Below are 14,514 nucleotides of genomic sequence, written 5' to 3'. Positions count from 1 at the left end.
CTACCACCACCATAGACAGGGGGCATCCTCTACACCTAGAGGAGAGGAGGTTCTACCATCACCATAGACATGGAGTATCCTCTACACGGAAACCGCTAGTGTTTTCAATACTTGTATAACAGAAGAATGGTGTAAATGGTGAGATAGACGGGTCTTGTTTTGTTCTCTTTATAAAACCCATGATGTGTATGAGGGGGCCCCCAGATTTCGGAGCAGCAGGCTCGGGGCCGGGGTACATGACATGGAGGCAGTGCACACTGCAGAGTGTTTGCTTTTGGCAGACACATTGTACTTTTGGCCGCGCTCCTGTTACTGTCAGTTCTCGCGTGTTCCTTTTGGCGCTGGTCCTGGGACATGTGGGGGAGGCGCTGGCTGCTGGAGCATTCTGTACCTTGTGGCCACCGCTCGCTCCTACTGTACTTTATGTAAGAGTGCTCACAGCTATTTACAGGGAGAAACGCAGAGGGGAGGGACTGCAAATACTGCCTGCAGGCACTACTGTACCTGAACTACACAGCACCCCCCCCCCCCTGCCTGCACCCAGACACCTGTGTAGTACAGCACACCCCCTCTGTCTGCACCCTGACACCTGTGTAGTACAGCACACCCCCTGTCTGCACCCAGACACCTGTGTAGTACAATACCCCCTGCCTGCACCCAAACACCTGTGTAGTACAGCACACCCCCTGTCTGCACCCTGACACCTGTGTAGTACAGCACACCCCCTGCCTGCACCCAGACACCTGTGTAGTACAGCACACCCCCTGCCTGCACCCAGACACCTGTGTAGTACAATACCCCCTGCCTGCACCCAGACACCTGTGTAGTACAATACCCCCTGCCTGCACCCTGACACCTGTGTAGTACAGCACACCCCCTGCCTGCACCCAGACACCTGTGTAGTACAATACCCCCTGCCTGCACCCAAACACCTGTGTAGTACAGCACACCCCCTGTCTGCACCCTGACACCTGTGTAGTACAGCACCCCCCATGCTTGCACCCAGACACCTGTGTAGTACAGAACCCCCCCTGCGTGCACCCAGACCCGCGTGTAGTACAGCAAACCCCCCCCCCCTGCACCCAGACACCTGTGTTGTACAGCACCCCCCCTACCTGCACCCAGACACCTGTGTTGTACAGCACCCCCCCTACCTGCACCCCGACACCTGTGTAGTACAGCACCCCCCCCCCCCTGCACCCAGGCACTCCTGTAGTACAGCACCCCCCCTGCCTGCACCCAGACACCCTTGTAGTACAGCACCCCCCCTGCCTGTACCCAAACACCTGTGTAGTACAGAACCCCCCCTGCGTGCACCCAGACCCGCGTGTAGTACAGCAACACCCCCCCCCTGCCTGCACCCAGACACCCATGTAGTACAGCACCCCTCCTGCCTGCACCCAGACACCCTTGTAGTACAGCACCCCCCCCCCCCCGCCTGCACCCAGACACCTGTGTAGTACAGCACCCTCCTGCCTGCACCCAGACACCCTTGTAGTACAGCACCCCCCCCCTGCCTGCACCCAGACACCCGTGTAGTACAGCACCCCTCCTGCCTGCACCCAGACACCTGTGCAGTACAGACGCCATATCCCACCTCTACTGTCTCTACAACCTCCCACCACTCACTCCCACAGGCCCACCCTTATTGCTGCCCTCTGCTAATCCTGCCCCCCCTGCAAGGGGTTAATCCCCGGCACATGGAGGAGCCAGTGTTTTCCTACGTCAACAGCTCAGACACGATGCAAGGGGGGAACGAAAGATAATGGGATGGAAAATGTGTTTGAAGAAGCAAAATATAACAGAGATAGATATGGGATAGATAGATAGATAGATAGATAGATAGATAGATAGATAGATATGAGATAGATATGAGATAGATAGATCGATATGAGATAGATAGATATGAGATAGATAGATAGATAGATAGATATGAGATAGATAGATATGAGATAGATAGATAGATAGATAGATATGAGATAGATAGATATTAGATAGATAGATAGGAGATAGATAGATATTAGATAGATAGATATGAGATAGATATGAGATAGATAGATAGATATGAGATAGATAGATATGAGATAGATAGATAGATAGATATGAGATAGATATGAGATAGATAGATATTAGATAGATAGATAGATAGATAGATAGATAGATAGATAGATAGATAGAATCTCGGGCTGTGCCTCCAGGCAGATCACATGGTGCAGCTGTCAATCTCCATCACAGTCCTCCTAATACCGTCCATGTGTTTCCATGTATTATGTAACATGATGCGGAGTCAGAGAAAACCGGAAGATGAAAGAAGTCATTATAATATCATCGCCCAATACACAATGTGAACAGCGAACAAGAGGTGGGAGCGGCAACCAAGAGGAGGAACCGCAGCACAGAGGAGAGAGCCCGACACAAGGGAACAAAACCGCAGCACAGACGAGAGAGCCCAACACAAGGGAACAAACCTGCAGCACAGAGGAGAGAGCCCAACACAAGGGAACAAACCTGCAGCACAGACGAGAGAGCCCAACACAAGGGAACAACCCTGCAGCACAGAGAAGAGAGCCCAACACAAGGGAACAAAATCGCAGCACAGAGGAGAGCCCAACACAAGGGACCAAAACCACAGCACAGAGGAGAGAGCCCAACACAAGGGAACAAACCTGCAGCACAGACGAGAGAGCCAAACACAAGGGAACAAAACCGCAGCACAGAGAAGAGAGCCCAACACAAGGGACCAAAACCGCAGCACAGAGGAGAGAGCCCGACACAAGGGAACAAAACTGCAGCACAGAGGAGAGAGCCCAACACAAGGGACCAAAACCGCAGCACAGAGGAGAGTCCAACACAAGGGAACAAACCTGCAGCACAGAGTAGAGACAAGATAACAGAACACATGAGAGAAGAACAGCAGCACAGAGGAGGTCAGCAGCCAAGCAGCAGGTACTGGACATCCTCTATACAGTATGAATATATACTATAGAGGGACAGGGACTATACTATAGAGGGACAGGGACTATAGAGAAGCGAGTATTATACTATAGTAGGACAGATTATATATAATAGGGAAACAAACTGGTGATGAGATACATAGACAGTAAGGCTCGAGTGGTCAGGGGGGTATACGGGCTGTCAGGGGGGTATACATGGGGTCAGGGGGGTATACGGTCTGTCAGGGGGGTATACGGGCGGTCAGGGGGGTATACGGGCGGTCAGGGGGTATACAGGGGGTCAGGGAGGTATACAGGGGGTCAGGGAGGTATACAGGGGGTCAGGGAGGTATATGGCTGTCAGGGGGTACACAGGGAGGTATACAGGGGGTCAGGGAGGTATACAGGGGGTCAGGGGGGTATACGGGCGGTCAGGGGGTATACAGGGAGGTATACAGGGGGTCAGGGGGGTATACGGGCGGTCAGGGGGGTATACGGGCGGTCAGGGGGTATACAGGGGGTCAGGGAGTATATGGCTGTCAGGGGGTACACAGGGAGGTATACAGGGGGTCAGGGGGGTATACGGGCGGTCAGGGGGGTATACGGGCTCTCAGGGGGTCAGGGAGGTATACAGGGGGTCAGGGGGTACACAGGGAGGTATACAGGCTGTCAGGGGGGTATACTGGCTGTCAGGGGGGGGGGGTATACGGGCGGTCAGTGTATACAGTCAGTGGAGGAGACATGCGGCAGCTGTACTCACACTGTACTACACGTGTGCGGAGTGTACAGGAGGAGCCGCACACTGAGTACAGTACAGGGTGTGAGTCACAGCATCCTGGGGGAGTCCTGTACTCGGAGTACTGTACATCTATGGGCGGAGTCACAGCACTGTACTCACTTGACCTGCTGCACCTCTATATATACCCTATATACTGTCCTATCAGGGCCCCTTTAAACATTATATACGTCACATACTTTCATTTTCTGATAGCAGCTGCTGAGCTGCTCGTCTCCTGTCCCCCTTCTGCCTCACGTGTATTTTAAGGATTTGCAGGGACGTCTGCAGTAAGGTTACGGGCGGGTTTTCTAGCCACAAAATATTAACAGCCTTTCTAGATGATTAATATGAGATGGAAGGGGATGAGACAGGGGGAGCAGCGGTGGTAATGTGGGGGCACTGCAGGGTGGGCTTTCATTGAAGTGAATGGAACCAGAGGCTGCAGTGATTCTGATTCACCACTGCACAGTGGGGGGCGCTGTCTGCTCCTGCCTATGTCCTGAGGACGGTGTTCAGTGCAGGTGCTGGGTTTTGTATCCCACCAATCGCTGTAGCTGGAAACCCCCTTTAAACCATCGTCCAAACATTTTGGTTTTGCAGCAACATGTAAAAAAATGCACATTTATACAAACACATTTATTCTCTCATACAGATACACTTATAGATTCCTGCACATACGTGTATATACATAAATTTCTATCACATATATAGATTTATACCCTCTTACAAACAAATTTCAACACTTATATACACACATGTATTCTCTTATTCGGACATGTATGCACTCATACACACATATGTATGCAGGGGCGTAACTACAGTGGTAGCAGCCATAGCAACTGCTATGGGGCTCATAATGTCAGGGGGCCCCGCCATCCGACCCGGCACGCTAAAGAGTGGAGAATGGGCATCATCATATCCAAAATATCATAATATGTTTATTAACATATATGTCATGTATATATGCTGCATCTGTGATGTGTATATGCTATATGTGTTTATGGGGTATGGTGTCTGCATATACTGTATGTGTGTATGTGCTCTATATAAGTGTGCATGAGTGTATAAATGTGGGATTCTAACTTGCATGTGTGAGTATACAAATATGCATAATTTTTAAGTGGGAAGGGGGGGCCCCATGCCAAAGCCTGCTATGGGGCCCTGCCCCTCCTAGTTACGCCACTGTATGTATGCACTCATAAACAAACACACATGTACAAACACACACGCTTAGACTTATATACACACATGTATTCTCTTATTTGGACATGTATACACTCATATAAACACTCACATGTATGCACTAATACACACATACATGTATACACTCATATAAACACTCACATGTATGCACTAATACACACATACATGTATACACTCATATAAACACTCACATGTATGCACTAATACACACATACATGTATACACTCATATAAACACACACACATCTATGCACTCATATACACACATACATGTATACGCTCTTATTCACACCCTGCATACTTACATGCTATGACTTTTCCCTGTCCAGCAGCCGGTGAAGCTCCTCTCCTCCCAGGAGAGCTGATCTCCAGGGGTCAGAAGGGGTCACATAGATAAGAATGTGCAGCTCATAAGGAGCCGATAACTGAAGAAGAAGATGGTAGGATGTGTTGAGGTGATACACCAGGAGGATGCGCTGCGCAGCATTACACAGGACCCCGCACAGCACATCCTCCATGCTTTACAGTGTGTGGCAGGTCAGGAGGTTGGGCTGCTACCCCACTAGTAATACCCAGGGCTGATTTTTATACAAAGTGGGGCCCCAAAATAAAACTATTTTAAGAACAGTCAGATTCAGCAAGAGGCTCCTATAGTCCTGCACAATTATAACCCTAAGATAACATGTAATATGGGACTGTAATAGAGAGTAGATACAGTAGGAGAGAGATAGTAGATTGATAGAGGATAGATAGAAGAAATATCAATAGATAAATGGATAGACAGAAAAATAGATAGGAGATATATGATAAGCCTCTTCACCTGGGCATTCAACCAAGGGGTATTAAAGGAGCAAAAGTTCATATGCAGGGGGGCCCTTTAGGAGAAGGGGCCCAGGGCAAATACCCAGTTTGCTGTCCCCCATCGCTGTCCCTGGTAATACCCCTGTGTTCTATATAAAAACCAATGCTGGTATATAGTGCACTATGCACAGGGTCACTGCTGGTATATACTGTACAATACAGTATACTGCTACACATATATTGCACCATGCACAGCTATATACTGCTGAAATATACACAATACTACTGGTATATACTGCACTATACACAGGAATACTGCTGGTATATACTACACTATACACAGGAATACTGCTGGTATATACTGCACTATACACAGGAATACTGCTGGTATATACACAGGAATACTGCTGGTATATACTGCACTATACACAGGATTACTGCTTGTATATACTGCCCTATACACAAGGCACTGCTGGTATATACTGCACTATACACAGGAATACTGCTGGTATATACCATACAGTACAGTACATAGTGTACTGCTGTGATTAGTTGTTCCTGGTGTTGTCCTCTCTTTTATATGGCTTATATGGGATTTGTAAAATCCATGTTTAATAATGGAGGTAACCCCAATAATCAATGGGAAGATTGGTGTTCCCCTGAAATGCCCTCTATGGCAGATGTGAATACAGTAGCACGCTGGATGATACAGATGTGATAAGACCTAGAGGGGGCCTGGGGATTGCTATTTCGGCTTCCAATACCCCACGGTTTACTGATGTCTCCTGCCCTGACCTCATCTCTTTTCAGCTGTCCACCTGCAGACATGAAATCGTCACCAGCAGAGACCGGACCCCTCAGTCCCAAGGAAGAAGAGAACATGGGGGTCAACAAGCTGCCAAAAGAGCAGCCAAAGAAAGAGACGGAGAAGGACTCCGGGTTCTCTGGTAAGCCGCCATTGTATCTGCTCACCCCTCCAGGCCGAGACTAGAATGGATAGACATCTGCCCCCACCAGACTGCTGCCCATGTCCTTACTCTTCACACCCTCCTCATAGATATCACATCATGCTTTCCTCTATGTACTACATCCTTCTCAAAAAGATCTCTCCCTTCGAATAACTTTTCCCCAGACTGCGCCTTACCCTCTGCACACTCACACAGGCCGCTCTCCATGACACCTCCATCACACAAACCTCACAAAGATTGTTCTCACTCCATCTTTCACTACACAATGGGGCAGATTTACTTACCTGGTCCATTCGCAATCCAGCGGCGCGTTCAGTGCAGTGGATTCGGGTCCAGCCGGGATTCATTAAGGTAGTTCCTCCGATGATGCTGCGCTGAAGTTCCCCAGAACGCACTGGAATACACCGAGCCGGGCTGAGTGAAGGCAAGTACAAGCTCCGCAACACTTTCTTTTTTTTTTTTTTTTTTTTAACGCGGCGGTTTTTCCTAATCCGTCGGGTTTCCGTTCGGCCACGCCCCCCGATTTCCGTTGCCAGCGCCTATGCCAAAATCCCGGGGCAATACAGGGGAAATCGGCGCAAGTTGGAAATATTCGGGTAGCACGTCTGGAAAACGTGAATCGGGCCCTTAGTAAATGACCCCTGTTGACTTCCCATGGTGGAAAGATGCTGTCAATAATATTGATTGTTACCGACATTCCAAAATCTTCGTTGTACATCGGGCACAACCTGAACTAGACGTATAGCTCTTGTATTCTGATCTATGGAGGTGCATCCCTCACGGACTGACCTCATCATAAAGCTCTAGTAATCCAATCTACAAACACGCATCCCTCACGACCTGGACATATAGTCATTGTTTAATGATCCAGAGATGCATAAATATCTCCTGTGTGTAATACATATTAATGTAACCTAATGTAATGTGTGTATATATATATATATATATATTACACACAGGAGATATTTATGCATCTCTGGATCATTAAACAATGACTATATGTCCAGGTCGTGAGGGATGCGTGTTTGTAGATTGGATTACTAGAGCTTTATGATGAGGTCAGTCCGTGAGGGATGCACCTTCATAGATCATACATACATATATGGTTTATATTAGACGTCTTGTGTTACTTTTTCCATAGGTGATAGGGTTTTGCCCTGTGGATAGTGTTGAGGAGTCCTGGTTGCACATTGGGGCTGAGGAGTTGCAGCACAGTGCTCATGGCACCTCTCACTACCTCCTCTTCTCTCCACAGACAGCGGCTCGGAAAGCCTCAGCTCAGAAGATCCACCACCAGCAACCACGGCCAGCACGGCAGCCGCCACCCTGGACACAGGACAGACACCGGCAGCATATACTCCTATATACATCCTGCAAAATATCATCCTAAAACAGGTGAGGCACAGGCAGCTGCCTCTATAGCTAATACGCTATCCAAACCGCACATGGGACATATAGACAGCAGGACACCACAGAGCTGCAGAAGAGCCAAGGAGATCATCAAAAATCAGTCCAACAAAGGAGCAACTGCTACCAGAACAAATTTGGAGCCAGAGTTGTATTTTTCCCCTATCAAATTAGAAAAAGGGCCTCAAATTGTAATCACTTTCTGAGGTTATGGATCCACAATCACCTAAAAGCACGAGATGTAGAGAGATGGCAGCCGTCTGGGGGAAGCCAAAAGGTGAAGAGAATGGTCACTAGCCCAGACCGGCAAACAATAGACACAACCATGGCAGACGCTGCCCCAAGATGTGGCTCATCTTTCATTTAGAAAATTTTAGATAATAAAATGATGGTGAATGAACACAAGCGAACGATCCATATAAAACATCGAGAGCCAAAGACTATGCATTTCAAACCTTCCATGGCCGCACTGACAAAGAACATGGTACACTGGCCTTTCAATGCCTTATATCGTATTAACTGTCCATATGAGGCATTATAAGGCAGCTGTGGAATGATTGAAACGCGTCTTCTTTGGCCTCAATGTTTTATATGGACTGTTAACTTGTGTGCACCTTGTAGCATATTGAAATTCCATATAAGGAATTAAAAGGTCGAAGAAAACGTCTTTCGGACAAGTATCATGTTCTTTTTTTCCATTAGGCCGGTGAATGTTTGAAACGCGTCTTCATGGCCTTTTATTATTTTATATGGACTGCTGACGTGTGTTCATCCATCACGTTGTATCGCACCTTCTAACTACATTTTCTAAAGTCACATGTCATTGAATCGCTCAGAGTAGCGGCTGCCAAACTTATCTATTGTTTGCTGATCTTGCATGGAGACCTGGCAGGGCCAGAGACACATACAATGTTGTGCTCAGTGCGGTCACAACTCATCTTCTTCCTCCCCAAGGGGTTTGGGTTGTCTGCTACACTATATTGTAGGCTGTTTTATCATGTTAAAAGTAACACTCCAGTAATTAATTGAATAATACCTGGTGAAGAGTCTGGAGGGAGGAGCTGGACTCCTTTTCTTTGTATTCCTAGATACTGGAGTCCTGCTCCTCCCTTCAGGCCCTGCACAAGGTACAATTCACTGGACTGGAGTGTTCCTGTAATGTGCACTAATGTCACCTTTGTGGTGTCCCGGCTTTAAAACGATCCATGCAGTAACTTTTCTCTTTGACGTCTCCTTTCAGCCTCACCTCGTCCTCCTCCAGTCTTCACTCCGACGCCATCGTAGAAAAGTCTCCCCTTCATCCTACCTCCCCATTCTACGCTCTTACCCTCGGATAGCCCCACGCCTAGCCCCTCCCATCCCCGCCTCGTCCAAAGAAACTGATCACGCTGCACCTAACTCCAAGGGAAATAAGCAGACATCACCGCAGCTTCTCGAGGTCTCGCTGCGCTCTCTGGCCTTGCTGCGTCGGACACGGGAGACACAAAGATCAATCCGGGAGCTGAACAATCACATGAGACTCTATGAGAGGGCACTGAAAGGTGAGAAAGGGGGGTGGGAGCGGCTGAGAAAAGCCATGGAGAGGAGCGGGGGGTACCGGAAAATCCCACCCGCAATTGCAATGGGAGAGGTAGAAGAGGGGAGCAGCACCGAAGAAGCTTCCATCACATCCACAGCCATCTCCTCGGAGCAACCCGAAACACACACAGAGGCGGCAGGAATATCGTCTGGGAAATCAGAGACTGAAACTTGTGACAGTGACCCTGGAGCGGCAGTATGATCCCACCCCCCCCCCCTCCACCTCCTCTGAGGGGGCTGCGCCCCATATCTTTATACGTATAGATTTTATAGCATATTCAGCCTATATCATGGCTGCCTGTTGCCCAGTGTCACCCTCTAGATGTGCTGGTTACAATCTGTATCTGCTTCAACTTATCAAGAAGTCATTTTATTAAACAATTGTCTGACTGGTTCTTTCCCACCATGTGATCCAGCCAAATATCAGAACAATCCCAACACCTCGCTGCTGCCAGCGCTGGCTTCTGGGCGACCCATAAAAAGGGCTTGAGTTCGGGAGTCCAGGGTTGGTGTCGCCTACGGACGCAGTTACTTAGTCTTCTTTTTCTTGGCGCTTTCTGATATCTCAGATTTCTTCGGGGTCTTTCTTTTCTTGGGGGCAAGAGCACCAAATGGGCGATAGCGTTGCTTCAGTCCTTGAGGGAAGGATAACGGTGGTCTATCTGGGATACTATGGACGCCTGTGTGGTCTCCATGGGCCTCCGCCATAGTGATGACACCCTGGAATGGAGCAGCTGGCACCAGCTTGTCTTCAGTTTGCAGTAAGGGTTGCACAGACAAATCTGTGCCGGGGGAAGCCACCATGTGGTAATACTTCTTCACACCGCCATCTTTAATTTTCTGCATCTTGTAGCCGGATAGTGGGAAACGACGCGAATTAAGGCTGAAAACACGGAGAGGAAAACATGAGTTCAATACACCCACACGTAGCATTCACCACCACCCCAAAGATGGCGAGCAGCAGATCAGTATTGTCTTATTCTCTATATGACCCCATCATAACGGCTCGTACAAGCATTTAACAGTCTGGAAAAATAAATGTAATGCATATTAATACGCATGATATTTTTTTCCCTTCTGACGGCAGAGCAATGCTGCCGCCGGTGCCGATGCTGAGGCTTTTTACTCACAGCCACTGATTGCCAAGCGGCTGCCACATTATGGCCAAACTGTAGACACCTTGGGCATCCTCCTTCAAGGGCAGCTGGCGTTTACAGGCCTGCAACATTCAGACTCGGCGGATAAGATGTGGAAGCTCAGAGCGGTGCTTGTACTTAGCAGGGAATTGCCCTCCCGCACAAAGCAGTACTCCAAATTTGACAGGCTCCTTATCACCAGTACAGATGGGAACCTAGCCTTCCACAGTGGGAAGTCCCTAGCAATAAGGGAAAGGGGCAGACACCGTGCACAATGATGTGAGGTGTACTCATAAGGGACTGTAGTCACATGGAAGGGGGGGGGGGAACAAACCATAATACATATTTGTTTAGGGACCCATACCTTGCAAAAAGTTACCTTTAAGACTTAAAGGGAACCTCACTACATTTATTTTGCAAATAGAGATAGTGACAGATTCCCATAGAGTCCTATAAACTAAATCTTAACTAAAAATGCTTTCCCTCTCATCCCCATAAAATCAACTTTGTTATCTTACCAGGCTTCAGCAGCGAGTCAAAGGTGGCATGTGCTGCTCGGATGAGCCCACTGGATCCTCCCCTTGACCCATGGTGCTGTCTTCCCATTTAGCACTTCATGTCATATGACCAAGGTGATGTCATCTAAGGTCCTTTACCCACTAACATCTCCAAAATGTACCCCATGTATGTATCTGATCACATGAAATTGCAGCATGGAGGATGGGGAGGAGTAGAAGTATGTGCTGTGATTTCAAGTGATCAGATAGAGACATGTCAATGTTACTATGTAAAGGGCCTTAGATGACATCACCCTGGTCACATGACACGAAGTGCTGATTGGTGAGAATGTGGCATTCACCAAATTGAGCAGGAAACACCCTGTTTGACTCGCTGCCAATGACAGGTAAGATAACAAAGTTGATTCTATGGGGATGTGATGGAAACAATTTTTAGGCTGGCAATTGGTTAATGGGAACCTGTCACACCTGAGACACCTGTACTGCCCCCTAACACTTTTCTATACATGACAAAAGCAGGTGGAGTAGACCCTCACCTCTCCGGGTTTAAGTCTGCCGGGGCCTTGATCAGCCAGAGCTCCACGTCCTCATCGGTGGTCGCCGACCTGTGAGATTTGGCCACACATTCGAAGTCCTCCGGACACTGGAAGCCGCTGCCACCACCTGGGTACCACAACATCACTCATAAGACACAGGATGTCTACATCCATCCTCACCACCACACATCCACCATCACCGGCTGCCACAAACCCATCCACACATCCACGCACAACTATCAGCGAGGCTGGTGCCATAGGGAGCCCATGTATCCACACAATGGGGGGGGGATTTATCAGAAGTGTCTACAGTAAACTGTTAGTTTCTCATGACAACCAATCAGAGATCAGCTTTCATTTTTCCCACCGCTGTTTATAAAAGTAAAAAACTGAGCTCTGATTGGTTGCCATAGAACAATTTTACCACCGGCCGGCCACAAGCTGACCTCAACGAAGTTCCTGTGCGTCTATAAACAATCAGGGCCACAACCTGGTGACGCCGGAGGAGGTAAGTACAGGTTTTTTTTTTTTTAAATGTCTCAACAGCAGCGCCCATTATTTTTAAAACAATCGGACAACCCCTTTAAGCCCCCCATTTGGCCAACACCTGCTACATTATTAAAGTGATACCAAATAATCGCACAATACTTTGACGCCCAATGTCTACTGTCATGGGAAAAACTTATATTACGTGTAGAATTGGGGAAATAGATGACAATTTGCATCCTCCATAGACTGTATTACACTACACAGCTTGTACTACTCCCCTCATCCTCCATAGACTGTATTACACTACACAGCTTGTACTACTCCCTCCATCCTCCATAGACTGTATTACACTACACAGCTTGTACTACTCCCCTCATCCTCCATAGACTGTATTACACTACACAGCTTGTACTACTCCCCTCATCCTCCATAGACTGTATTACACTACACAGCTTGTACTACTCCCCTCATCCTCCATAGACTGTATTACACTACACAGCTTGTACTACTCCCTCCATCCTCCATAGACTGTATTACACTACACAGCTTGTACTACTCCCCTCATCCTCCATAGACTGTATTACACTACACAGCTTGTACTACTCCCCTCATCCTCCATAGACTGTATTACACTACACAGCTTGTACTACTCCCCTCATCCTCCATAGACTGTATTACACTACACAGCTTGTACTACTCCCCTCATCCTCCATAGACTGTATTACACTACACAGCTTGTACTACTCCCCTCATCCTCCATAGACTGTATTACACTACACAGCTTGTACTACTCCCCTCATCCTCCATAGACTGTATTACACTACACAGCTTGTACTACTCCCATCATCCTCCATAAACTGTATTACACTACACAGCTTGACCCCGCCACTGCCCATAACCCTCCCGGCCCCGGGGGTCACACCACATATCACACTGCATGCACATGCAGCACGGAGGCCACCATCTTACCCTCCATCGCGTCCCTTTCATCAGTCGATGACATCACTTCCGCCCAGGCCGCGATAGAGTGAAAATCCCCATCACTGAGCAAAGGAGTTTAACGTCCCCACCGCAACCTCTAGCGCACGCACCATGGTAACGCCAAGACAACATCCTATGCTAAGCAAAGTATAGCGGAGGAGAGAGAGAGAGAGAGACATCTGCGCCACCTGCAGGACACCACAGGAACTGTAGCCTGATGCTGTTTACTGTGTAGTAGTATATGGTATACTATATAGTGTGGAGTAGTATATGGTATTTTATATACTGTGTGGAGTAGTATATAGTACATTTTATAAAGTGTGTGGGATTATACTATACATTATGTACTGTGTGCAGTAGTATATAGTGGATTATATACTGTGTGTGGGATTATAATGTACATTATACACTATGTGGAGTAGTATATAGTACATTATATAAAGTGTGTGGGATTATACTGTACATTATACACTGTGTGGAGTAGTATATAGTGCATTATATAAAGTGTGAGGGATTATACTGTACATTATGCACTGTGTGGAGTAGTATATAGTACATTATATACAGTGTGAGGGATTATACTGTACATTATACACTGTGTGGAGTAGTATATAGTACATTATATAAAGTGTGAGGGATTATACTGTACATTATATACTGTGTGGAGTAGTATAAAGTGCATTATATACAGTGTGGGGATTATACTGTACATTATATAGTGTGTGGAGTCGTATATAGTACATTATATACAGTGTGTGGGATTATACTGTACATTATATACTGTGTGGAGTAGTATAATGTGCATTATATAAAGTGTATGGGATTAAACTGTACATTATATAGTGTGTGGAGTAGTATATAGTACATTATATATATGGTGTGTGGGGGTTATACTGTACATCAAATACTGTATGGAGTAGTATATAGTACATTATATACAGTGCTTGGGATTATAATGTACATTATATACTGTGTGGAGTAGTATATAGTACATAATATACAGTGTGTGGGATTATACTGTACATTATATACAGTGTTAAATAGTTTACAGTACATTATATACAGTGTGTGGGATTCAGCTGTACATTATATTCTGTTTAGAGTAGTATATAGTACATTGTACACTGTGTGGGGGATTATATTGTACATTATATACATTGTGGGGGATTATATTGGACACTATATAC

The 14,514-nt window shown here is 47.0% G+C and overlaps 2 protein-coding genes across 2 annotated transcripts; one reads left to right on the top strand and one right to left on the bottom strand.

Annotated features, from left to right (window-relative positions):
* Nucleotides 1–2,665: 2,665 nt before the first annotated feature.
* On the top strand, nt 2,666–10,048 carry LOC140076641 (uncharacterized). The gene is made up of 5 exons (XM_072123254.1): nt 2,666–2,786; nt 2,865–2,946; nt 6,525–6,661; nt 7,938–8,077; nt 9,330–10,048. Exons 2-5 carry the CDS (start codon nt 2,900–2,902, stop codon nt 9,867–9,869), a joined length of 864 nt encoding a protein of 287 aa, XP_071979355.1. The 5' UTR covers nt 2,666–2,786; nt 2,865–2,899; the 3' UTR covers nt 9,870–10,048.
* Nucleotides 10,011–13,444, bottom strand: POLR1G (RNA polymerase I subunit G). Its single transcript, XM_072123255.1, has 3 exons — nt 13,316–13,444; nt 11,858–11,984; nt 10,011–10,550 (listed from the first exon to the last, which is right to left on the bottom strand). Exons 1-3 carry the CDS (start codon nt 13,347–13,349, stop codon nt 10,196–10,198), a joined length of 516 nt encoding a protein of 171 aa, XP_071979356.1. The 5' UTR covers nt 13,350–13,444; the 3' UTR covers nt 10,011–10,195.
* Between the last annotated feature and the right edge of the window lie 1,070 nt (nt 13,445–14,514).

This window comes from Engystomops pustulosus, chromosome 9 (genome assembly GCF_040894005.1).
Source record: "Engystomops pustulosus chromosome 9, aEngPut4.maternal, whole genome shotgun sequence".
NCBI lineage: Eukaryota > Metazoa > Chordata > Amphibia > Anura > Leptodactylidae > Engystomops > Engystomops pustulosus.
Note: the sequence above shows the minus strand (reverse complement) of the source record. Positions and strands in the feature narration are given on the sequence as shown.

Bases quoted from the DNA above. Each gene is read 5' to 3' on its own strand.
- LOC140076641 (XM_072123254.1), top strand. From the start codon at position 2,900: ATGAGAGAAGAACAGCAGCACAGAGGAGGTCAGCAGCCAAGCAGCAG. The intron at 2,947-6,524 runs GTACTGGACATC...ATCTCTTTTCAG, and splicing joins GGTCAGCAGCCAAGCAGCAG to CTGTCCACCTGCAGACATGA. The intron at 8,078-9,329 runs GTGAGGCACAGG...GTCTCCTTTCAG, and splicing joins AAAATATCATCCTAAAACAG to CCTCACCTCGTCCTCCTCCA.
- POLR1G (XM_072123255.1), bottom strand. From the start codon at position 13,349: ATGTCATCGACTGATGAAAGGGACGCGATGGAGG. The intron at 11,985-13,315 runs GTAAGATGGTGG...TGTGGTACCCAG, and splicing joins TGAAAGGGACGCGATGGAGG to GTGGTGGCAGCGGCTTCCAG. The intron at 10,551-11,857 runs GTGAGGGTCTAC...CCGTGTTTTCAG, and splicing joins GCAGACTTAAACCCGGAGAG to CCTTAATTCGCGTCGTTTCC.